At 47.7% G+C, this 24,854-nt stretch overlaps 1 protein-coding gene, 1 non-coding gene and 2 pseudogenes across 4 annotated transcripts in view; 2 read left to right on the top strand and 2 right to left on the bottom strand.

Annotated features, from left to right (window-relative positions):
- Ccm2 (CCM2 scaffold protein) overlaps positions 1–7,776 on the bottom strand; it is a 62,071-nt gene extending 54,295 nt beyond the window's left edge. Inside the window, exon 1 of one of the 3 annotated variants that reach the window (XM_051164924.1) lies at positions 7,673–7,776. In XM_051164924.1, coding sequence (XP_051020881.1) covers positions 7,673–7,684 — 12 coding nt within the window. In that variant the 5' untranslated portion in view covers positions 7,685–7,776. Of the gene's footprint in view, positions 1–7,278; positions 7,408–7,672 lie in introns of those variants that run through there. The other 2 variants (XM_051164922.1, XM_051164925.1) reach the window with 2 other exon arrangements.
- A 272-nt stretch (positions 7,777–8,048) lies between these two features.
- Positions 8,049–8,156, top strand: LOC127206092 (uncharacterized; annotated as a pseudogene).
- Positions 8,157–10,613: 2,457 nt separating this feature from the next.
- On the bottom strand, positions 10,614–17,397 carry LOC127205519 (proteasome subunit beta type-3-like; annotated as a pseudogene).
- Positions 17,398–18,160: 763 nt separating this feature from the next.
- On the top strand, positions 18,161–18,293 carry LOC127206020 (small nucleolar RNA SNORA9). The gene has a single exon (XR_007832716.1). It is a non-coding gene; the product is annotated as a small nucleolar RNA SNORA9 (small nucleolar RNA).
- Positions 18,294–24,854: the final 6,561 nt, after the last annotated feature.

Genomic DNA, 24,854 nt, shown 5'->3' with positions numbered 1-24,854 from the left:
AAGAGGCCGGCAGGATCTTTTGGAATTTGAAGCCAGCCTGATCTGCATAGCAAGTTCCAGGCCAGCCAGCACTACGTAGTGAAACCTTGTCTTCATAAAACAATCGGGCCGGGCGTGGTGGCGCACGCCTTTAATCTCAGCACTCGGGAGGCAGAGGCAGGCGGATCACTGTGAGTTCGAGGCCAGCCTGGTCTACAAAGTGAGTCCAGGACAGCCAAGGCTACACAGAGAAACCCTGTCTCGAAAAACCAAAACCAAACCAAAACAAAACAAACCTCTCAGAGATCCACCTGCCTCTGCCTCCCGTGCACTGGGATTAAAAGTATGTGCCACTGTACCTTGCAAAATTAGTATTCTTAATTACCATCCTACATTTCTAGCGAATCTCATACCATTTTTGTTTAAGTAAAGCAAATAAAGTAACCAATACAAAATATCTAACTCAGCTCTGGTGGAAGTCAGGGCCATTTTGTGCTGCAACCTCAGGGCAGAGACGTCGAAGCTGAGACCAGCAATGAAACCAAACGGCAACTTCCCTGCTCTGGGCTCCTCATTCTCCAAGGCTTCTCTACTTAGATACACACCTAAATTTGTTACAAAAGGAATTACTTGACCAATGAGATGAAAAAGATGGCTAAAAGATATCTAAGAACCGGAGTTCCAACACCAGGACCCACAGGGCAGGAGAGAGCTGTTTTTTAAGATTTTGTTTTGGCTGGGCATGGTGGAGCATGCCTTAAACCCCAGCAAAAGCAGGTGGACCTGTGGGAGTTCCAGGGCAGCCTGATCTACATAGTGAGTTCCAGGACAGCCAAGGATATGTAGAAAGATCCTGTCTCAAAAACAAACAAACAAACAAACAAACAAATTAGGGCTGGAGAGATGGCTCATAGGTTAAGAGCACTGGCTGCTCTTCCAGAGGTCATGAGTTCAATGCCTAGCAACCACATGGTGGCTCACAACCATCCATAATGAGATCTTCTGATGTGCCTGTGTACATGCAAAACACAGTATACATAACATAATAAGTAAATCTTTAAATCTAAAAACAAAAACAAACCAAATTAAATAAAACAAAATGATTTTATTTTGACCAGGATTGGTGACACATGCCTTTAATCCCAGTAGTTAAGGCACAAAGAAAAATGGATCTCTGTGAGTTCAAAGCTAGCCTGGGCTACATAACAGGCACAGCAGAGCACATGGTCAGACTCTGCATGGTGTGTGTGTGGGTTTGAGTGTATCCTACCTTTGTGCAGGTGGAGGGGAGGGGCAGGGAGGAGCTGCAGGGCACACATCTTTAATTCCTGCACTAAAGATGCAGAGGCAAGTGGATCTCTGTGAGTTCATGACTAGCCTAGTCTACGAAGGAAGATCCAAGACAGCCAAGGCTACACAGAGAAACTTTGTCTTTAAAAACCAAAAGAAGAAAAGGAGGAGGAGTGTGGCTAGGCGTGGTGGCACACGCCTTTAATCCCAGCACTCGGGAGCAGAGGCAAGTGGATGGATGCAAGTTCAAGGCCAGCTTGGTCTACAAAATGAGTCCAGGACAGCCAAGGCTACACAAAGAAACCCTGTCTCGGAAAAAAAAAAAAGTGGAGGAGGAGGAAGAGGAGGAGGAAAAGGAGGAAGAAATCTAAAACACTAAAAGCTAGCCATTGTGTTGGTATATGCCAGTAATCCCAACACCTAGGAAGAAGACAGCTGTCACAAATTTAAAGCAAGTTTCCTGCCCAGCATGCACACAAAGCTGTGGGATTGATGCCCAGCACTGCATAAACAGGGTAAGGAAGTTCCAAACCCATCTAGAACATAATGAGATCATGTCTACACACAGACACACACACAGAGACACACAGACACAGACACACACAAAGACAGACAGAGACAGAGACACAGAGACAGAGAGAGTCGGGAATTAGAGGTCAGGAATGTAGTTTAGTTGGCAAAGCACTTGCCTGGGTTCAATCCAGCACTCCATAAATCCAGACAAGGTGAGGCATGCCTGCAATCCCAATACTCAGGAAGTAGAGGCAGGAGGATCAGAGGTTGAATAGTTCAAAGTCATTCTTGGCTTCAAAATGAGTTCCAGACCAGCCTGAACTAATAAGAGCCTGTTCTTTTTAGAAGAAAAAAAAAAGGGGGGGGGTAGGAAAATAGAATGTAGCTTAAATTTACAGAATGACTGACTGCCTATCACGCATGCAGCTCAGATTCAATCCCCATGCACACACCTATAATCCAAGCCCTGAGAAAGGGAGGCAGGTAGATCCAGAGTTCAAGGTCATCCATCCTTGGCTATATACTGACTTCCAGGCCAGTCTGGGCTATGTGAGATCCTGTCTGGGGAAAAAGTGTGTGGAGAGGGGGGCTCAGGAGGGTGGTTACATTGCATCATGATAAAGTAATACCATAATATACAACATCTGAGACTGTTCTGTACATAAGAACCTTATTCAGGGTTGGGGAGATGACTCAGGAGTTAAAAGCATTTACTGTTCTTGCAGAAGATTCTGGTTTAATTCACAGACCCTGTCTAGTGGCTCATAACTGGCTCTAAGTCCAGCTCGAGGGAGCCATTGCCCCTGGCCTTCACAGGTACCCACACATGAGCACACCCAGACATATATACATATACAAAATTAAAAGTAAGGGGCTAGAGAGATGGCTCAGGGATTAAGAGCACTGGCTGCTCTTCCAGAAGACCTGGGTTCAATTCCCAGCACCCACATGGCAGCTCACAACTGTCTGTAATTCCAGTTCCAAGGGATCTGACACCCTGACACAGACATATATGCAGATAAAACATCAATGCACATAAAATAAAAATAAATCATTAATTTTTTCTTTTGTTTTTTTTCCAAAGATTTATTTATCTTGTATACAATGTTCTGTCTGCATGTGTGCCTGCCTGCCAGAAGAGAGCACCAGATATCATTAGAGATGGTTATGAGCCACCATGTGGTTGCTAGGAATTGAACTCAGGACCTCCGGATGAACAGCCAGTGAGCGCTCTTAACCTCTCAGCCATCTCTCCAGCCCTTTCCCCCCACCCCCTGGTTATTGTTTTTGTTTGTTTGCTTTTCACAACAGGGTTTCTCTGTGTAGCCTTGGCTGTCCTGGAACTCACTCTACAGAACGGGCTGGCCTCCAACTCACAGTAATCCACCTGCTTCTGCCTCCCAGAATGCTGGGATTATAGGCATTTACCACCAAGCATGGCAAACTTTTTTTTTTTTTTTTTTAAGACATGGTCTCATGTAAGCCATTCAGGCCTTGAACTCAAACTCACTATGTGGGCAAGGATGATTCAAGTGCTGGGATTACAGGCATGTGTCATAGTGACTGGCTCAAAAGGGCTTCTCCCCCACCACCCAGATAGGGTTTCTGTGCGTAGCCCTGCGTGTCCTGGAACTTGCTCTGTAGACCAGGCTGGCCTCAAACTCAGAGAGCTCCACCTGCCTCTGCCTCCCGGGTACTGGGGCTATAGGTATGCACAACCACTGCCCAGCTAAAAAAATTTTTTTAATTAGAAGTCAAATTTTAATATAAAAACAAAAGCCTCATCCACCAAACCCAAAACAGGTACTTTGGGTATGAAATGTACCAGTCACGAGGACATCATGTGGTCACCCCTTCATAGGTGTGTATACCCATAACTTTAGCAGCTAGTTTTCCTGACACACTCACGCATCCATCTGGCTTGGCCTGGGACTAGTCCAGGTGTACAACTGCTGGCTCCACAAGCTCTCTAGCTTCTCCTGTATCTCCATCTCCTGAAGGGCTCATGGAACACAGCAAGGGTTCAACAGAATGTCTGACAGAGATAAATAGTAACCATACTTCTGTGTGCTATAGCAGCTTCAAGAATGGCAGGGCAAGACTAGGGCCACTGGGCTGGAGAGATGGTTCAGTGGTTAAGAGTGCCGCCTGCTCTTCCAGAGGTCCTGAGTTCAATTCCCAGCAACCACATGGTGGCTCACAACCATCTATAATGTGATCTGATGCCCTCTTCTGACCTGCAGGTATACATGTAGGCAGAGCACTGTATACATAATAATGAATAAATAAATCTTTAAAAAAAAAAAAAAAAAAGATTAGGGCCACTTCCATGAAATCCACTCCGTCCTCAGGATTGCCAGTGGTTCACTGATTTCTGTCTGAAGAGCAGGCCAGAGTCAAACTATTGCTTGACATCAGAAAAGTTATGTATTTGGTCTACCAGTAAGTTTTGGTTGTTTTGAGATGGTTCTTATATATGCCAGATTGGTCATGATCCATAGTAAGCTGCCAAGGATGGACCCTGAACTTCTGTACCTCAAGCCTCCCCCTCCCAAGTGCCAGTTACAATGCACCATCATGTTGTGGCTCATTTATCAGTATGGCCTAATAATGTTTATTAGACCTAAATAATTATTGTGGCAGTATTTTCTAACCCGCTAGCAATCAATCAAGACACAGACACATGTTATATTTTTAAATAGCCTTAGTTAATCTGGGGCAGGGCAGGTATCAATCCCCTAAACTACCTCCCATATTGGGGCAGGTATCCCAAACCTGTCCCAATCCCATGCCATCTGCTTCTAATGATTTCTATCCCATCCATAATCCCAAATACTTGCTAAATATCATCATCTGGGCCAAGTCTCCATTCACACCGGCCATGTGCTTCTCCTCCACCTAAGCCTTCTTCCTCCTCTCCTCTCCTCTGCTCTCCTCCTCCCAACTGTCTCTCCAAGCTCAGGAACCTTAGGCACACCTATCCCAGTCGCCCAGGCCAGGTATAATGGCCTTTTATTGGTCAAACAGGTTAGGCTCTTAGGCTAAGTATTGGGGGGCAGGGGCAGGGGGGAGATGGGACAGGACTGGACACAAAGCCAACAAGCAGTAATTAGCATCAAAATACATCAGACCAACCTCCAACACCAACACACCTCTTGTATTATGTAGCACTGGGGCTCCAAACCAAGGCTTCAAGTTGGCAGGCAAGCACTCAATCAAACAAGCTACATCTTCAGCCCCCATTCATAACTTTCAAGAGCTCAAATCTGCATCTTTCTGAAGGGGCTGACTGCACTTAAGTGTCCCAACTGCAATAAAACTTATTAAGGTTGAATTTGTAGCCAGGCTGTGGTGGTGCACACCTGAGACAGGTACATCTCTTCAGTTCATGACCAGCCTGGTCTAGAGTGCCAGTTCCAGGACAGCCAGGTCTATACAGAAAAAACCCTGTCTTGGGGTGGGATGAATTTTTTAAGTGTTTAAATGTTTAAAACAAACATCTCTGGTTAACTGACCATTATGACTTAATGGACTTAAACTCCAAAGTGACTAAATTAGAAGAGACACCACGTATTAATGAACATGTCGAGAAGGCAGGTGCAGAGTCTGCTGTGGTGGCACAGCAATCTCTGTAAGTTCAAGACCAGACTGGTCTACAAAGCAAGTCCAGGACAGGCAGGGCTGTCTCGAAAAACAAAAACAAAACAAACAAAAGAAGCCAGGTGTAGTGGCACAGCCTTTAACCCAGTGCTTGAGAGGCAGAATCTCTGTGAGTTTGAGGACAGCCTGGCTTAGATACCAAGTTCTGGGATAGCCAGGGATACATAACAGAGAAACCCTATCTTAAAATAAAATTTTAAAAAAAGTTTAAAAAGCAAAGCACATGAGGAAGGTTCTGCCAGGTCCAGATCAAAAGATACCTGGTAAACTGTGTTAAGTCATGGCCTACATAGGAATCCATGTCCCAAAGGCTGTCTCACTCACTTACAGGGAACAAACTAAAACCAGTGGCAGAAAGTCTATAATTGCAAGCATAGGTCCTGACACAACTCATTATCTCCTTTAATAGACAATGAGATTCATCACTGGCTTTGTCTATACCTGTGTTTTTGGTTTTTTCCACTGCCCACAACTATAACATTTTCTTGCCACTGCTCTACAAGCTCAAGGGAAATCTTACCGCATCTCTCTGGCCCTTGGCTTTCTACCCAAAGTGTTACCCTACGCAAAACAACAAAAATCAGCCAGCCCATTTGTCCCAGACAAGAATGTGGGCCAGGTGTCTTACAGGGCACTTAAAAGTGTGGTACAAACACAGTAAGTGAGGAGTCCCCAGGGTTGTAGGCTGCTGGCATTGTCAAGACCAGCTGGCACGGTTTAGCATCCACCCTCACTTGGGCCAGGTCCCTCCTAAAACGGCACCTCTCTTTTCTAGCTAAATCCTTTTACACTGCCTCTACACTGCCTCTACTCCCCCCCCCCACCCCCTTTTCTGTATAACACTTGTAGGCTGAATCACTCTGTTGGGCTGTTTCCCAGTCTTAAGCCACCGTCGAAGGTAACAAATTGACATGGCATCTAAACTGCAAGTGCAAGTTTCAGTCTTAAAACAGTAAGAAAGTGGGGACAACGCAGCTGGTCTGGACTCCCTTAAGGCCACCTGGCTATACTCCATTTCAAGTAAGACTTTCTAAAAAATGGGGCACCTCCTAAAACAAGGTGATGCGTAGTGTGGCCAATTTAAGACTTAAGGAAGCAGGGTGTTAACAGAGCTAGGACACCAAAGTCTGTTTTAAACTTGCCCATAAAGTGCACACATTTATCAAAATGAAAATGACAGGCAAACCGTGGAAGATTGCAAAGCATTTATTTGGAAGGGATACAATTTATCAAACACCACTTTCCACTTTAACGGCAGTTCATCCCCACATGGTCCTTCCAAGCTCCTTAAAACGTTCTTTATCAACTATTCAAGCCTGTAATTAAAGCCACATTTTTAAACTACATAAACGAAGGAGCCTCTTGAACCATGTCCTAAATCTCACTGCCAAACATAACGTCACTAAAATCACTCAATGGTATTAAATACGAGCGACAGTCGACGAGCGAACCGGCCGAGAAGCTAAGTCCATCTTTGCTTTTACTGGACATCCAAAAACAAAGCCAAGTGGGCAGTAAAAGCCTCGCCGGTCACCACACAGCCAGTGTCCCAAGTTCCAGCCCCGGCCACCTACTAGCCCCTCACTGGGCCCACTTCCTCTGCGGCCCCAACCCGTCGCGCGGGGAAGGCGGGCCCCCTGGCAGGCCTTCTGGAGCAGGCCAGGGGGGGCAAGCAGCAAAAGGGACCCCTCCACCGGAAAGGCGCGGCACTTCCTCCGCGAGCCACAGGCCCACCTGACCACTGTCCCAGCCCGCTCCACCGCCCACCCGGAGAGACCCCACCCCACCCCACCCCACGCCCCGGCCCCGCGGCAGGACGTGCCGCTGAGCGCTCACCTTCTTTCCCTTCTTGCCCTCCTCCTCCATGTCGCCGCATGCGGCCCCCGCGGCCCGCCCCGGGAGCCCCACCGCCAGCGGCCGCTACATGCTCGCTCTGGGCCCGCCACCCCCGCGCTCACCGCGCCGCCGACCCGCCCGCAGTCTCCTCCCCGACCGCGCCCCACCCGCACTTCCGGACCTAGGGAGCCCGCCCACCGCAGAGGCCACGCCCCCTAGCGCCCCGCCCACAGCCTCGGCGCCCCCGTACTTCCGGCCCGAGGGAGCCGCTGGGCCCAAGGAGGGTGCTGTCCTCCTAGGCAAAGGCCGCTCTCTCGAAAGTCCCTCAAGAGACCCAGGGCCATTCCAGACTCCTCCACATTCACCTCAGGGCCGAAGGAGCACACTCGCCTACCCCCCAGTCCATCCCATCCCCTCTGGAAGGGTATCCCCATACCCCCCAGCTCGCCCGAACCCTTCAGGGCCGCGGGAGTAGCTCCAACTTTTCAATTCTGCCGCCATCTTTAGGGAGGCCGACTTCCCAGCCTGCCTCGCGACGAGGGAGGCGGGCCCCAAGCCCCTGGGAAGGGGCAGAGCCCGTCTCCTACCGCGGTTCTGGGCGTGCTGCCACTTGGCTTTTCTCGCTTTTTACTCTGAGCTACAAGGAAACCCTTTACTAGTAACTTTCTGTTCTGGCTGGGCGTGGCGGCGCACTCCTGTGTAATCCTAGCACTCGGCTGTTGGAGACAGGATGATCAGGAGTTCAAGGTCATCCGTAGCCACGAGAAACTTTGAAATAAGAATCCAGAAATGTGCACTAGCTGCCAACAGCAACCTCCTTAGTAGTGTATGCAACCTGCTGTCTGTACTGGTTGTCCTAAAGGACCCCGAAGGTAGTATTCTGATGGATAGTCGGGGTTCTGAGCTTACGTTGTTTGCAATCTTAAGAAGGGAGGCTTAACTTTAATGAAAACGATTGGGGGGGGGGTTGTTTTGTTTTGTTTTTTCGAGGCCAGATTTCTCTTGTGTATCCTTGGTTGTCCTGGACTCACTTTGTAGACCAGGCTGGCCTCGAACTCACAGAGATCCACCTGCCTCTGCCTCCCGAGTGCTGGGATTAAAAGCCTGCGCCACCACGCCTGGCTTGCATTCTTTTTTTTAAAATTACTTTTGTGTTTATGAGTGTTTTGCTTGCATTTATGTAACTGTATGTAACATGGGCAAAAGAGGACATCAGATTCCCTGGAACTGGAGATATAGACAGTTGTCAGCTGACACGTGGGTGCTGGGAATTGAACCCAGATCCTATGGAAGAGCAGTATGTACTCTTAACGACTGAGCCATCTCTCCAGCCCCAGAGTTTCCTAATTAGCGATAATATGGGAGGCCCCAGCTCACTGTAAGCAGTGCCCCTGGGTGGAATAAAAGAGCAGGCTGAGCCGGGCGTGGTGGCACACGCCTTTAATCCTAGCACTCGGGAGGCAGAGGCAGACGGATCGCTGTGAGTTCGAGGCCAGCCTGGTCTACAAAGGGAGTCCAGGACAGCCAAGGCTACACAGAGAAACCCTGTCTCGAAAAACCAAAAAAAAAAAAAAAAAAAAAAAAAATTCCGTCCCTCAGTATTTTGGTAGCAGGGTAGTGGACCTCAGATTCTGCTTATAATGCCACAGAAATCCACTGGCCTCTGCATCTCTCAAAAGCATGCAGATTTCCACCATGGGACACATCAAGCCGAGGTATGGGAAGTACCCTTTTTGTCTTCCTTCTGCAATGATCCATAGACACAGATGAAAGAGTACATCTTGCCAGGTGTGGTGGCGCACACCTTTTTTTCTTTCTTTCTTTTTTCTTTTTCTTTCTTTCTTGTTCTTTTTTTTTTTTTCTCTCCAAGACAGGGTTTCTCTATGTAGCCCTGACTATCCTGGACTCACTTTTGTTGACCAGGCTGGCCTAGAACAGCAATCTGCCTGCCTCTGCCTCCCAAGTGCTGGCACACAGTACTCGGGAGGCAGAAGCAGGTGAATTGATGTGAGTTCGAGGTCAGCCTGGTCTACAAAGCGAGTCCAGGACAGCCAAGGCTACACAGAGAAACCCTGTCTCAGAAAAAAAGAGAGTACATCTCTAGTCTTTAAGCATTTAACAACAGATTCCTGAGGACTGGAGAGATGGCTCAGAGGTTAAGAGCACTGTCTGTTCTTCCAAAGGTCGGTCCAGAGTTCAATTCCTAACAACCACATGTTGGCTCACAAACCACCTATAATGAGATCTGGTGCCCTCTCCTGGCCTGCAGGCACACATGCGGGTAGAATACTGTATAAATAATAAATAAATCTTAATAAATAAATCTTTAAACTCTATGAGTTCGAGGCCAGCCTGGTCTACAAAGCAAGTACAGGACACCAAGGCGACACAGAGAAACCCTATTTTGAAAAACTAAAAACCAAAGTATACCTCACTTCAGATTTGACTTCATAAACCTGGATTAAAGGAGCTGGGCATGGTGGCACACTTTTATTCCCAGTACTCGGGAGGCAGAGGCAGATGGACCACTGTGAGTTCGAGGCCAGCCTGGTTTGCAAAGCAAGCCCAGAACAGCCAAGGCTACACAGAGAAACCCTGTCTAGGAAAAAAAAAAACTGGATCAACCTGGTTTATTGCCAATATATTTAAACCCAGTATAATTTGGGGGAAGGGGGAATGTGCCCTGGTGTAAAACAATCCCTGGTGCACAATAAAGCATAGTTACATTAAAACTAATTTGGGGTACATGTCATTTCTTGCAAGAAGATAGATTCTAGAGATAGGTTACCTGTATTATCCTACAGGCCTAAGGAAGGATGTGACCTGGTCTCAGCCATGCAGATAGTGTACAGATTATTTGGGCTATTAGACACCTCTAATCCTAGTTGTGGGAGCGAGGGGGAGCCCTGGGCTACATAGATAATGTAAGAGTCATTTATACTATTAGGTACCTCGGGCTGGAGAGATGGCTCAGTGGTTAAGAGCGCCACCTGCTCTTCCAGAGGTCCTGAGTTCAATCCCAGCAACCACATGATGGCTCACAACCATCTATAATGTGATCTAACACCCTCTTCTGCAGATAAAGCACTCATATGCAATAAATAAAATAAATACTATGAGGTACCTCTGGTCCTTGTTGTGGAAGCTTGGGGAACACCTGCCTGAAAGGGTCACTTAGATTACTAAGTATCTCTGATCCTGGCTAAAAGAACTTGATATGGCCTGGCCCAGCAGATAACGCAGATCACCAGGCTATTAGTCACCTCCAGTTGCCAGCTTTCTGTATGGAAGAACAGGTTTTACACCTATTCCTTTGAGAGGACAACCCTGTACGCTCAACATTCCTGATTTCTCTTGAAATCTGTGGGCACAAGGACCTTCGTGCTGTGCTGCCAACGGGCTTGGTAGCTTACACCTGTAACCCCAGCACGCCAGAGGCTGAAGAGAAAGAAAATTATCACAAGTTTGAGGTTTCAGGCCAGCAGGGGTTACATAGCAAGTCTCTGTCTCAAAACAAACCAAAAACAAGAACAAAGCAGGGAGGGAGGGAGGGAGGAGAAAGCCCTGATTAGAAATTTAGAATTCAGGCCAGGCATGGTGGCACACACCTTTAATCCCAGCACTTGGGAGGCAGACGCAGGCAGATCGAGGTGTTTTTTGTTTGTTTGTTTGTTTTTCAAGACAGGGTTTCTCTGTGTTAGCCTTGGCTGTCCTGGACTCACTTTGTAGACCAGGCTGGCCTCAAACTCACAGAGATCTGCCTGCCTCTGCCTCCCGAGTGCTGGGATTAAAGGCGTGCAACACCATGCCCATTGAGATAAAAACAGAAACTTACAATTCATCCTCTGTGGGCACCTCACATATAAGGTCTGTCTGTTGTGTGCCCTCACACATTTGGTTAAGGGAACATATTTGTCTTCTTTTAGTTGGTGTTAAGTTGGAAGCCAGGGCATAAACTAGGGAAGCTACCAATTATTAATCATGGTCTGGATATTTGAAGCTGGAACAGAAGTTACAGGTTGATTGGCTTTTTCATTTTTCTTTTTTTTTTTTTTTTTTTTTTTTTTTTTTGGTTTTTGGTTTTTGGTTTTTCGAGACAAGGTTTTCTCTGTGTACCCCTGGCTGTCCTGGACTTACTTTGTGGACCAGGCTGTCCTCAAACTCACAGTGATCTGCCTCTCTCTGACTCCCAAGTGCTGGGATTAAAGGCTTGCGACACCACGCCTGGCTTTTTTCTTTTTTTTTTTTTTTTTGGTTGATTGGTTTTCGATTGTCACCAGAGAGCCCTTGGCTTCCTGCAAATATGACTTATAGCAAACTGGCTTCCTGTGACAATGACAATGACTGTTGCTCAGGGTTGGTTTCTTGTGTAACCTACTGCAGGTTGTGGCTCAGAGTTCCCAGGATATAAATGGTCTGGCTGTTTACGGGATTGGTGGGTTGGTGTTAATAACACACCAGTGAAAACAGCTAGAATCATAACCATCTCGTTTCCCCCAAAAATACCATGGCAAAATATTCTTTTCAGGATTTCCTGCTTTTCTTTTTTTCTTTTAAGTCAGAGCTGATCTCAAGCCTGACATATAGCCAAAGCTGACATTGGATTTTTGATCTTTTCACCTCTACCTTCCAAAAACTGAAATTACTGGCCTGGATGACTACTCTTTTTTTTTTTTTTTTTTTTTAAAAACATATTTTATTAATTTATTCATATTACATCTCAATTGTTGTCCCATCCCCTGTATCCTCCCATTCTCCCTCCTTCCCATGATTACTCTTTTCTTTTCTCTTTTTCATCTTCCTTTCTTTCTTCCTTGTTTCCTTTTATACACACTTAATTGTTTACTGGGTGTGTGCACGCACACATGCACTTTGCCACCGAGCATGTGTGCTGGTTGAAGGACAACTTGCCAGAGCCACTTCTCTTCCTCTGCCGCACAGTTTCCAGGAGTTGAACTTAAATCTTCCGGATCGGCAGCGAGCACCTTTACCCACTGAGCCGCCTCTCCAGCCACTGAGTCCTGCTTTCTTACCAATAAACAAACTCCCTGATTGCTGGGGTCTCTTGAACAAAAATGGCTGAGCTATCTTATTACCAGACTGCCCCTTTCTTTTCTTTCTTTCTTTGAAAGATTTCTTTATCTTTTGTATATGAGTGTTTCTGTCTTCATGCACACTAGAAGAGGGATTAGATTCAGATTCTATTCAGATTCTATTACAGACGGTTCTGAGCCACCATGTGGTTGCTGGGAATTGAACTCAGGACCTCTGGAAGAGCAGTCAGTGCCCTCAACCGCTGAGCCATCTTTCCAGGGGCCCCGAGACTGAGCCTTTCATGAGGGCCACAATCTGGAGCTGATCCTTCCCTTTTTTTCAGAAGCTCCCCCCCCCCCATCTCCCGCAAGAGCCAGCCTGTCCTTTTTGAGATGCCCTTCTTGGCTGTGGCAGGTTAACGAACCCACCCTTGTTGCCACCCTTGTTGGACTAGTGGCAAATGTCAGCCAGCTCTGCCACCTTTCCCAGTAAATCTCTCTGTGTGATTCTCCACCCTCCAATTCCTAGAGTGTTCATCGCTAGTTCTATCATACTATATTTAACCATTTCCTCCTATTTAACCATTTCTGCATAAGCAGCTCTAAGGCAAGGCAAAACAGAAGGGTCCGGTAGCCAAGGTTCTGGAGCCTGCAAGAGCTAATGTCTGCAGGCTGGATTCTCATGCTGCCATGCAGAAGTGCAGCTAACATGAGCTGCTGCACTTTTTTTCTTTTTTTTTTTTGAGTGAAAGAGGGGATTTTATTAAAAAGAAAAACAACAAAAAGGAACTGGGGTTGTGGGGTTGGTCTATCCGGGCTTTCAGTGTCCTGGTGGTGATTGTGTCTTTTTCAATGATGTACACAATGACAGCCATTCCTGATACAGGCATCCAGCACGGCCTGGGGAACAGTTTCAAACAGGTGTTCTGGATCCGTGTTGGGCTTCCAGAGAGACTCACACATCCCATACATTTGTTCGGAGCAGGTACAACTGATTTCAAAGTCATCAGTCACCATGGAGCAGCCAATGAGGTCTAGAGAGAAGATGAAGGCCTTAAAGGTCTTCCGGTCCAAGCCAGCAATGGCAGGCCCTGTGTAGTACGGACCAAACTGCTTCTCACACAAGAGGTTGGTTGGCACGCTCATGAGGTTGTAAGGCTTGGTCTGCCCACTCTCCTGCAGCTCGTACAGGTTCAGTCAGACTTGAGGCACTGGGAGACTATCTGAACATCGGTGGACAGCCCAGCCGGGCCCGTGTAGAGCCTGTCCCCCATGGGAAAGATCTTCTGGAAGTCCGTGGTCACCATCTGGGCCTGGATCCCTAAACACCCATCTGCAGTGATGGCCACACAGTGCTTTCCCTTCATGACCATGAGGGCCTCTCCATTAGAGGACATCATAGACACATTTGCACTCTAGTAGGTCTCCTAGCTTCCTACTTATTAAGACAGAGGCCTCCTGTTACATTTATTAATAAGCTTCAAGCACCATAACTGGGCAGGTGTCGATCTATTCTAACTTGACTATGCTAGCTGAGTCGGGGGGGGGGGGGGGGGGGGGGGTCCCAGGGAAAGACAGAGACAGAGACAAAGGAAGGTTGCCAGACCATGGGAAGTCACCATGAGGACAAAGATGGAGCAGGAGGGCTGGAGAGATGGCTCAGAGGTTAAGAGCACTAGCTGCTCTTCCAGAGGTCCTGAGTTCAATTCCCAGCACCCACATGGTGGCTCACAACCATATATACTATGATCTGATGCCCTCTCCTGGCCTATAGGTGTACATGCAGCTAAAATACTTATATATATTAAATAAATAGGTACATCTTTAAAAAAGGAGCAGCCAGGGCAAGACTAGATGGCAAGTAGCATGGGGCACATGGCTGGGAAGTGGACCAGGCAGGAGACTGTGTATGTGCCTGCTCTTTGGGCCTATATAGTAGGTACTCATCCTGGATCTACTGGGCTCACACTTGGCTCACCATACTCCTGCCACTAGGGCTAACTCTACTGTGCTGCCTAGGCAATGCACAGGGACTGCCCCCATCTCCCAAGTGCTGACACTGGTGGGGCCAGCTCTCCAGGGGTCTGAAGCCAGTGAGGAGCGGGACCAGTTCTGCACGGCACCAGGACATCCATATGTTCACCAGCTGCCCCAACCAGATACATCCCATGATCTCTAGTGGTACTATGAGCCATGGACATCTATACCAACTCCTGCTGCTGCATGGCCACAGACTCAGAGGTGGCCCTCAGTGGCAGCTCAAGCTGGCAGCTCACCGTGGCCCCAGGTGGCAGGGCTGGCCACTCACAACAGGCTACTCCTCTCTACCCTTTAGTCTCCAGTTCCATGTCTCTTCATAATGCTCAAGCTGGGCTGGAGAGATGGCTCAGAGGCTAAGAGCACTGACTACTCTTCTAGAGGTCCTGAGTTCAATTCCCAGCAACCATATGGTGGCTCACAACCATCTATAATGTGATCTGATTCCCTCTTCTGGCCTGCAGGTGTATATGCAGGCAGAGCACTGTATACATAATAAATCTAAGGTAAAAAAAAGTTAGAGGACATAATGCTGAAGCTGCTTTGCTTATCTTTTTTTTTTTTCTTGGTTTTTCGAGACAGGGTTTCTCTGTGTAGCCTTGGCTGCCCTGGACTCTTTGTAATCCCAAGTGCTGGGATTAAAGTGTGCACCACCATGCCCGGCTTTGGATTGGATTTTTATGTGTCCTAGGCATAAAACAATTTGGGAGACAGAGGCCAGGTAGATCTCTATGAGTTCGAGGCCAATCTGGTCTACAAAGTAAGTCTAGCACAGCCTAGAGTTACACAGAGAAACCCTGTCTCAAAAAACTATAAAAACAAACAAACAAAAAAACCCTTTGGTTCCCAAGCCAGGCATCAAGTTAAGATGAATAAAGGACTGCCATCTGCTCTGCCCCTGACCAACAAGGTGTCTCTTTGCCCATTACTTGAGGTGGGGTCATGGTGTTTTACAACAGGAATAGTAACTCTAACTAAGACACATACACATAAAATGATTTAAAAATTGTTAATGACTAAGACAAATAGAGGTTAAGTTTTAAAGCTGTATTTAATTTATGTGTGCATGTGTGTCATACTTTACATGGAAGGTCAAAGAACAGCTTGTTGGTCTTCCCCTTCCACTACACATATGCCAGGGATCAAATTCAGGCCATCAGGCTTAGTGTCAAATGCCTTTACCCAGTGAGCCATCTCAGTGGCCCAAAGCAGGCAGGTTTTGTTATTTGGAGTCAAGGAACAAGCTCTTGTCATCAAAACATTGGAAGATGGGAGTTTCCAGTCCCTAGGCAACTGCATTTCAAAGAGATGACTCCCAGCTGGGCCTGGGGGTTACAGGCTGGTAATCCAGCTACTTGAACGTGTAGATTCCTGGAACAGGAGTTAAAGATAGTTGGCAGCCACCATGTGGGTGCTGGGGATTGGAGCTGGGTCCTCTGTAAGAGTGGCAAGTGCTCTTAACTGCTGAGGCATCTCTCTAGCCCTGATAATAAACTCTTTGTACGTAGCTTTCATATTTTACATTTGTTGTTTTGAATGTGTGTACATGCACATCCCACAGCCCATAAGTGGAGATGCAGGGACAACTTGCTAGAGTCAGTTTTTGTTCCGCCGTTTGGTGTCTGCGGTTCAGACTCAGCTCAGTGCCAAGGGCCTCTAGCTGCAGATCCACCTTCCTAAGCCAAAATCAAAGTCTTAACTCCTTTCAGGTGTGAGCTGTGGTTTTGTTTGTTTGTTTGTTTGTTTTGTTTTTTGTTTTTTTGTTTTTCGAGACAGGGTTTCTCTGTGTAGCCTTGGCTGTCCCAGACTCTCATTGTAGACCAGGCTGCCCTCGAACTCACAGCGATCCGCCTGCCTCTGCCTCCCGAGTGCTGGGATTAAAGGCATGTGCCACCACACCCGGCTGTGAGCTGTGTTTTATCTTATTATTTTTTTGGTTTTTCCAGACAGGGTTTCTCTGTGTAGTCTTGGCTGTCCTGGACTAATTTTGTAGACCAGGCTGGCCTCAAACTCACAGAGATCCACCTGCCTCTGCCTCCCGAGGGCTGGGATTACAGGCATGGGCGCCCATGCCTGGCCTAAAGATTTGTTTTGTGTATATGAATTCTGTATCTGCATGTACACCTACACACCAGAAGAGGGCACCATATCTCATTACAGATGGTTGTGAGCTGCCATGTGGTCACTGGGAATTGAACTCAGAACCTTTGGAAGAGCAGCCTGTGCTCTTAACCTCTGAGCCATCTCTCTAGCCGGGTGAGCTGTGTTTTATGACACCAGTAAATTAGTGAGAATCAAACTGTCTCACCTTAAAAAAAAAAAATTCAAGAAAGAGCTGAGCTCTATCAGCTTTAAGTAGAGCACTTGCAAGTGCAAGGCCCCTGTGTGTGTTGGAGAGGGGGCTCTCAGGAGACTTCTGATCCCAGTGTGGCCATAAGCTTTTTTTTTTTTTTTAATTCAAGACAGGGTTTCTCTGTGTAGCCTTGGCTGTCCTGGACTCATTTTGTAGACCAGGCTGGCCTCGAACTCACAGAGATCCATCTGTCTCTGCTTCCCAAGTGCTGGGCTTAAAGCCCGGCTCCACTGAGGTTTTTCTTTTCTACCTCTTTTGCGCATCACTTTCCGAAGCGTTGGTCCATCTCTGAGCCCCGCGCTCAAGTGCTGCCCAGCGGGGACACCTGTCTCTATGGGACAGCCATGGCTGTCAACGCTCCATCCTATTCCAAGCACTTAGTCATAGTACCCAGATTATAAAGGGGCTAGGGTACCAGGCCTGAGGTCTCCCTGAGTTCGCCTGTCACCACCACCTGGGTGACTCAGTGGGAACATCCCGCGCTCGAGGCCACGCCCTGGGATGGCTGACGTCACCATCCTGGAGCCCGCGCAGCCGGCTCCGGGGCGGGGCTGCGCGATGACATTGGCGATGACGTTGCGCGTGCGCGGCTTGCTGCTGTGGCGGTGACCTTAAGCAAAGGTGTGCGTGCGCAATCAGCAGCCATGCCTGGTGGGCGCATCCTCGTTCGCGCTGCGGTTCTCGCCCTTTCTCCATCTACCGCCATCAGCAGCCAGGAGCCAGGCCGGGCCTTTCCGAGTCCAGGTAGGGATCGCGAAGCTCAGTGGCGGGAGCAGGAGGGCAGACTGCGGTGGAGCAGGAATGGTTCTCCCCGGAGAGACACGTGTCATGGGGTGACTTCAGCTGGGGGACTCGGTCCAAACCTCCGCGAGCCCTACCGAAGCACGGAGGGGCTCCCCTCAAGAGATAATGTTATAGAGAGCGTTTCGAGGGGCTAGAACTGGGTGAGAGGCATAGGCTGGGGCTGAATGTGCCTTTGAACCCCCTTCCTAGCTGGAAATCGAGGCCTGGTGGACGGCCCCATAGCGTGGAAGGGCTGACCCACCCAGCATCTTCTGGAAGATGTCCTGGTACGGCTCTGCCTGTCCGGAAATGGGCCCTCATTTCCCTGAACCACTGTCGAATTATGTAATGTGACGGCAGCCTACATCCCATCTCAGAATTGATCTCCAGCCTGGAAAATACATCTTGAGAAGAATAAGGAAGAAAGGGCCATATATTTTTTTTCCATAGGTATGTATGCTATATACATTATTTCTGTTGTCGTGAGAGTTTAAGAAACACTGTTCTATACTGTCAGCTTACACTGCCTAACCTTTTAAATAAGATGGCCTCTTCCAGAGAGACTTCCTTACTCCCTCAGCCAAAATGGGGCCTCGAGAGACAAATTCAGCATCTCTAATCCTGTCCTCCAGAGTTCTCCAGGCACTCTGGCTGTGCAGGGTTTCAGTGATTTCCTTAGCAAGCCTCCAGCGTGCCTGGGTCTGCGGTGACCCTGTGCATTCCTACAGTGCTTGCCAGAGCAGTTACGAAGTGGTTTGAGGCCTTGCCCTGCTCTCTCCGGAGCAAGGTTATAGAAATTTCAGACACTATGGCAGACACGTTCCACGTGCGTGGGTGAGCTACAAGTGGATAGAATAGCCGCATTTCATTGTTTAACTCTTTTTTTTTTTTTTTTTTTTTTAACTGTGGTGGGAAAGCTTTGCATGTGGTGTAGAGGCAAATAAGTCATTGAATTTTCCTTTTATTTATTTATTTTAGTTTTAAGAGACAGGGTTTCTCTGTGTAGCAACCCTGGCTGTCCTGGACTCACTTTGTAGATCAGGCTGGCCTCTTAACTGAAATCCACCTGCTTCTGCCTCCCACGTGCTGGGATTAAAGGCGTGCTCCATCGCCTACCACTTGTCTGTTTAAGGAAGGTCACTATCCTGAAGATGACCTTGAATTCACAATCCTCCCTCGGCCTTAACATTTCTGGGCTTTTAAGCATGTGTCATCATGCTTGGCCTGGGACGTGTTTCATGTCAGGGGCCTCGCTGGGGCCTTGCATGGTTTGGACTCAGCTCTGCCTCCCAAGTGCTGGGATTAAAGGTGTGCATACTCCTGGCCTTCATTTCACCTGTTTAATTCTATTTCTTTTTCTCCTTCCACCATGTGGATCCTGGAGGTCAAACTTGGGTAGTCACAGGCTTGGTGATGACCGTTTCTGACACGTTACCATATGAGGTGGTTGTATGCCCAGGGGTTCCCCAGAAGGAGCTGTGTGGTTAAAATGTGGTAGCAGACACCTTTAGCCCTTCAGCCTGCCCTGTTTTCTGGGGTGCCAGTCCTGAGTGGGTGGGATCTTAGACGGGGTGGGAAGCTTGGGCTGAAGGGGGAGATTAGTTCTTGGTGTGGTAGCTGTGGGGTCGCCAGCTTAGTCTTAGCCATGCGGCTCACTGACTCTTCTTTCTCTAGGAAACCCAAGATGCCGAAGCTACAAGAGACTTGATGCTTCAGAGTGATTGGGCTGTTTGATGGAACTTCTGAGGGGGTAAGGCACACTATCTGGTCACTTCTGAAATTTGTTTCTGATTCTCCAGTAAAATTAGGCTGGCCTCAAAGTTACTATGTAGCCAAGGGTGCCTTTGAACTCCTCATCTCAAGAATCCACCTCCCTAGAGTTTGAGTTACAGGCCAGTGCCAAAAAAGCTCAGGCTTTGCTTCTGTTTGGTTTGGTAGTTGACCAGTCATCTAGCTAAACAAACAAAAACATATTTTAAAAAACAAACAACAAGCAGGATGTGGTGGCACACGTCTTTAACCCCAGCACTCCGAGAGGCAGATTGCCATGAGTTCAAGGCCAGCCTGGTCTGCAAGGCAAGTACAGGATAGCCAAGGCTACACAGAAACCCTGTCTCAAACAAAGAACAAGAAACCTATGACTTTTTTGTGTTTGGTTGGTTGGTTGTGTTTTTTTGTTTTTTGTTTTTCGAGACAGGGTCTCTCTGTGTTAGCCTTCACTGTCCTGGACTCACTTTGTAAACCAGGCTGGCCTTGAACTAAAAGCGATCCGCATGCCTCTGCCTCCTAAGTGCTGGGATTAAAGGCGTGCGCCACCGCGCCCGGTGACATTTCCATGTTATGAGCCATGTGATTGAATCAGAAAAGTTGCCTATGGCAGGGCGTGGTGATACAGGCCTTCAGTCCCTGCACTGGAGAGGCAGGCACAGATCTCTGAGTTTAAGGCCAGCCTGGTTTACAAAGCCAATCCAGGACAGTCAAAGCTACAAACATAGAAACCAAAAGAAAAGTTAGCAATGTTGAAGTTCATGGAACTATTTTGAAATTTCTGGTATCTGGGTCTTGGAGATGACATTTGCCTCTGGTTTGAATTAGGCTTATGCAGTCATGATAGGTCCAGCAGGAATTGGCTGTAGGCTGCAGGCCTATTGGCTCACTGGAGGTGCAGCTAGAATTCAGAAAATTACGTCGGGCGTGGTTATTGGCCGTCGTGGTGGCAGGCATTAATAGCAGCCCTTGGTCTTGTCAAAGTGCCTAATTTTCAAACATAACTTGGTATTTCTGTCTCTGTAGGTAAAGGAATGGCGACTAAGAAATGAGACTCCAGGCTACTGAAAGACAATCTCTCGGGGTCTGAAGCCTGCTTGTTTCCCTCCCTTCAAAATGGATCAGCAATTTCTGGTCCTTGCCCAAGCTGCTGTGCATCTCGGGACCAGTGCTGTGTGTGTAGCACCCTCCTCCCAGGCGAAGGAACCTGGCTGTGCCTAAGGTTTTTCTGACTTCTGAATATAATAAACCATGGCTGTTGTGGACAGCTGAGGGAAGCGCACCTGCCAAACACACACTTTGGAGGTGGAGCAAGATCAGGAATCCAGGGCCAGCCTTGGGCTGCAAGAGGCCCGGTCTCAAAATAAATAGGGTTTTATTTATGATTCATTGTAGCGTGTTTTCTTCCCGTGTTCCATGTGCTTTAAAACCTGATTCTGGGGCCTGGAGAGATGGCTCAGAGGTTAAGAGCACTAACTGTTCTTCCAAAGGTTGTGAGTTCAATTCCTAGCAACCACATAGTGGCTCATACCCATCTATAATATGATCTGATGCCCTCTGCTGGCGTGCAGGTGTACATGCAGGCAGACATTGTGTACATAATAAATATGATTTTTTTTTTTTTTTTAATCTGGCTCTGGTGGGGCCAGCTCAGCCCAAGTGAACCGAGGTGCCTTGCCGTTTCATTATTCAAGCACTTGCAGAGATGTGCTTTGGCCATTTGGAACTTGCACTTGGTTGAATAGATGGCACACCGGAGTGGTAGTCACCTCAGGCCTAATTTGAAGGGATGAAGTACAGAAAGTTTCTGTTTTTATTCCCAGTGTAAGAGGCCTGGAGAAGCCAGGCACTCTGGCTCTCACCTGTAATCCCAGTACTCAGGCAGAAACAAGCAGATCTTTGAGTTCGAGGCCAGCCTGGTCTACAAAGCAAGTCCAGGACAATCATGGCTACACAGAGAAACCCTGTCTTGAAAAAAAAGGCTGGAGAGATAGTTCAGTGGTTAAAAGCTATAGCTACTCTTCCAGAAGACTTGGGTTCAATTCAGGTACTCATGTGACTCGTAGCTGTTTGAATCTTTTTTTTAGTTTTGGTTCTCTGAAACAGGGTTTTTCTGTATAAAAGCCCTTGCTGTCCTGGTACTCTTTGTAGACCAGGCTGGCCTCAAACTTAGAGAGATGCATCTGCCTCCGCCTCCCAAGTACTGGGGAAGTTTTTGAAATTCATACCTTGCCGGGCCTGGTGACACACTCATTCGAGTCAGGAGGATCTCTTGAGTTCGTGGCCAGCCTGGCCTACAGAGTGAGTCCTGGACAGCCAAGGCTAACATAACTTTATTCTTCATATACCAGTAGTGTCAGGATCAAGAACTAAACCAGGCTGGAGACAGGTTAAGAGCACTGTCTGCTCTCCCAAAAGTCCTGAGTTCAATTTCCAGCAACCACATGGTGGTTCACAACCATATATAGTGTGATCTAATGCCCTCTTCTGGTGTCCAGGTGTACGTGCAGGCAGACCACTGTATACATAATAATCTTTTAAAAAAAGAGTGATGTTCCCTAATGTCAGCTATTAATTGTGAAAGTATGGCTCACACAGGAGGCATTGTCAGTAAACATGGGCAAGGCCTGCCAAAATTGGCCGTTGAGGTTTCATTGCTACTGACAAACTGAATGGAACAGTGTCCAGAGATGCCAGACCCCCCCACATCCCTGTTGGGCACAATCAAAACTACTCAGAGTAGAGACTGTCAGACAAATATGCAAAGTACCCCCATCCCCAACACACATACAAACTAAAAATAGATAAAAAGCTGTGGTTTATAAGCTGGAGAGATGGCTCAGTGGTTAAGAACACTGCTCTTTCAGAGGTCCTGAGTTCAATTCCGAGTAACCACATGGTGGCTCACAACCATCTGTAGTGGTGTCGGACTCCCTCTTGTGTGCATGAAGACAGAGCATCGGATGTGCTACACGCGTGTGTTTATATTACTTCCTCCCCCCCCCCCAAGACAGGGTTTCTCTGTGTAGCCTTGACTGTTCTAGATTCGCATTGTAGACCAGGCTGGCCTCAAACTCAAAGCGATCCACCTGCCTCTGCCTCCTGAATGCTGGGATTAAAGACATGCACCACCACCACCCGGCTACATATTACTTTTTTCTTAAGGCTGTGGTTCAGTTTCTTGGTTTTGTTGGTTTGGTTTTGGTCTTTTTTGAGAGAGTTTCCCTATGTAGCCTTGCTTTGTAGACTAGTCTGACCTTGAACTAAAGATCCACCTGCCTCTGCCTCCCTAGTGCTGGGATTAAAGGTGTGGACCTGGGTTATGACTCAGTTTTATTGGGGAGTTACTTTGGCAAGACTGGGGCAAAGGCCAGACCAGACTGGTGGGTGCTGGCCAAAGAGGCTTCCACTGAACTAGATGAAATAAAACTACCAGGGTTTCCTCAGTCACCCCCAGACTAGAGTGGGTGGTAGCCTCACCCTATTGTCCTGTGCTGTATGTACACTGCTACTTTATTTATTTATTTGTTTGTTTATTTAGTTTTTTGAGACAGGGTTTCTCTGTGTAGCCTTGACTGTCCTGGACTCCCTTTGTAGACCAGGTTGGCCTCTCACAGTGATCCATCTGCCACCATGTCCAGCTTGCTAGTTTGATTGTATAAGAACCATACCTTGAGGAAGTTTCAAGAGACTATCACTTGTCCAAAAGTGACCAGTCCTCCCTGCCACCTCCAGACAGGGTTTCTCTGTGTAACAGCCCTGGCTATCCTGGAACTCTCTTTGTAGACCAGGCTGACCTCAAACTCAGAGATCTGCCTATTTCTGCCTGAGTGCTGGCATTAAAGGCATGCGCCACCACGCCCGCTCTGACCAGTCATTTTCTTAAAACCGGAGCCTCTTGGTTTGGTGCTGAAAGGGCCCAGAGTTGGTTCAATCCAGGAAGGACTTTAATGTGATATCACCTCTTTGGTTTCAATAGTGTGAAGTGAGAGAAACTCCTGTGTGGGTCATGGGAGTTGATGCGTGACTGTGCAAACCCCCAGGGTGGGAGAGGCTCGCTCATGTGTTGCTGTTGCTAGCACGTGGAGACAACCAGAGTCTAATGCTACACCCACGGGGTCAATCTCTGACCTTAGAATGATCTTGGCATTTTTAAGTGGTTAGGAGAAGGAAACCCCCAAACTACACTATATCATGACAGGTATGCTTTTTTTGGCGATTACAGAGTTCTGTGTCTCAGATTTTACTGGAACTCAACCACGTCCGTTCTTGTTTGAATCAGCAAAGGCTCTGGGTCTTTTTTAGGGCCTGGGGCTTTGGGAAGTGAAACCCAAGGATGAGAGTCCCTAGGTTGGGGAAACCCTATCAAAGCACCACCCCAGGAGGCAGGGCATGGAAGGCTCCTGTTCCGGGCCTGAAGGGAAGCAGCCTGTCTGGGGCTTGTAGAAGAGCCCTGTACTGCCTGCCCCATGGTGGAACCAGAACCTTATTCCTAGATCTGGGACATTTTCAGTCAGTGACTCATCTTAGCACCACCTTTTCCGCCACATGGTGGATAAGAAGTTACAATTTCACTAGGTATGGAACAGTATCAAATAATTTTAAAAGTCAAATGAAATTGAAATATAATAGCAGGGTAGTGGTGGCCAACGCCTTTAATCCCAGCATTTAGAAGGCAGAGGGGCAGGTGGATCTTTGAGTTCCTGGCCAGCCTGGTCTACAGAGCTAGTTTCAGGACAGCCAGAGCTACATAGTGAGACCCTGTCTCAAAAAAAAAAAAAAGACAAACCCCAAACAAACAATACGATTGTCAGGTATGTTTGAATACGAGACCTCTCAAAGTTGGCCCACAAATAACTCGTATTTGGGAACATGGGGGCCTGCCATCCAGGCTTCTCCCAGGATAAGAGAAGGGAGGAGAGAGAGAGAGAGCTGCTCTGCTGCGGCAGACCTTGTGATCAGGAGGACTGCACAGAGAAACCTGAGAGGTCAGTTAACCATTTCTAAGTGTCCCATTCATCTACAAGCTCAAGGATGGGCTGAGGCCTGTGAGAGCTAAGAAGAGACCTCAGAGCTCCAAGAGGTATGGTCTTACCTCAGAGGCTGGATGACAGAACAAAGCTGAGTATATATAAGCCGACAGAAAGCTAGCCCACTAGAAGGCTTCATAGTGTACTGTACCCTGCCCTTGACACTGAGGTGAGGAAGCACAGGGTGCTGAGCTCCCACTGCTGCCTCATCTGCAGAGTCAGACAGGAAGCCTTTACGGTTTAAATTCTATTGTGGCCACCTCTGTCTAATGTTGAGCTTTGGGGTGGCAGACATACAACTGGGTAACTATGACTGTGCCAAGAAATGTCTGTTGGCTTGGAGAGATGACTCAGAAGCTAAAAGCACTGACTGCTACCCAGAAGACCGCAGCTTAAAACTGTCCACCTCTCCAGCCCTCTGCACAGATGCCAGGCATGCACACAGTGCACTTATATACACGCAGACAAAGCACTTATACCCATAAAATGTATATTTTAAAAAAGAAAAGAACCAAGCCGGGCGTGGTGGCGCACACCTGTAATCCCAGCACTCAGGAGGCTGAGGCAGGCGGA

This window comes from Acomys russatus, chromosome 22 (genome assembly GCF_903995435.1).
Source record: "Acomys russatus chromosome 22, mAcoRus1.1, whole genome shotgun sequence".
Classification (NCBI taxonomy): Eukaryota; Metazoa; Chordata; class Mammalia; order Rodentia; family Muridae; genus Acomys; species Acomys russatus.
This window is presented reverse-complemented; position numbering and strand designations above follow the sequence as displayed.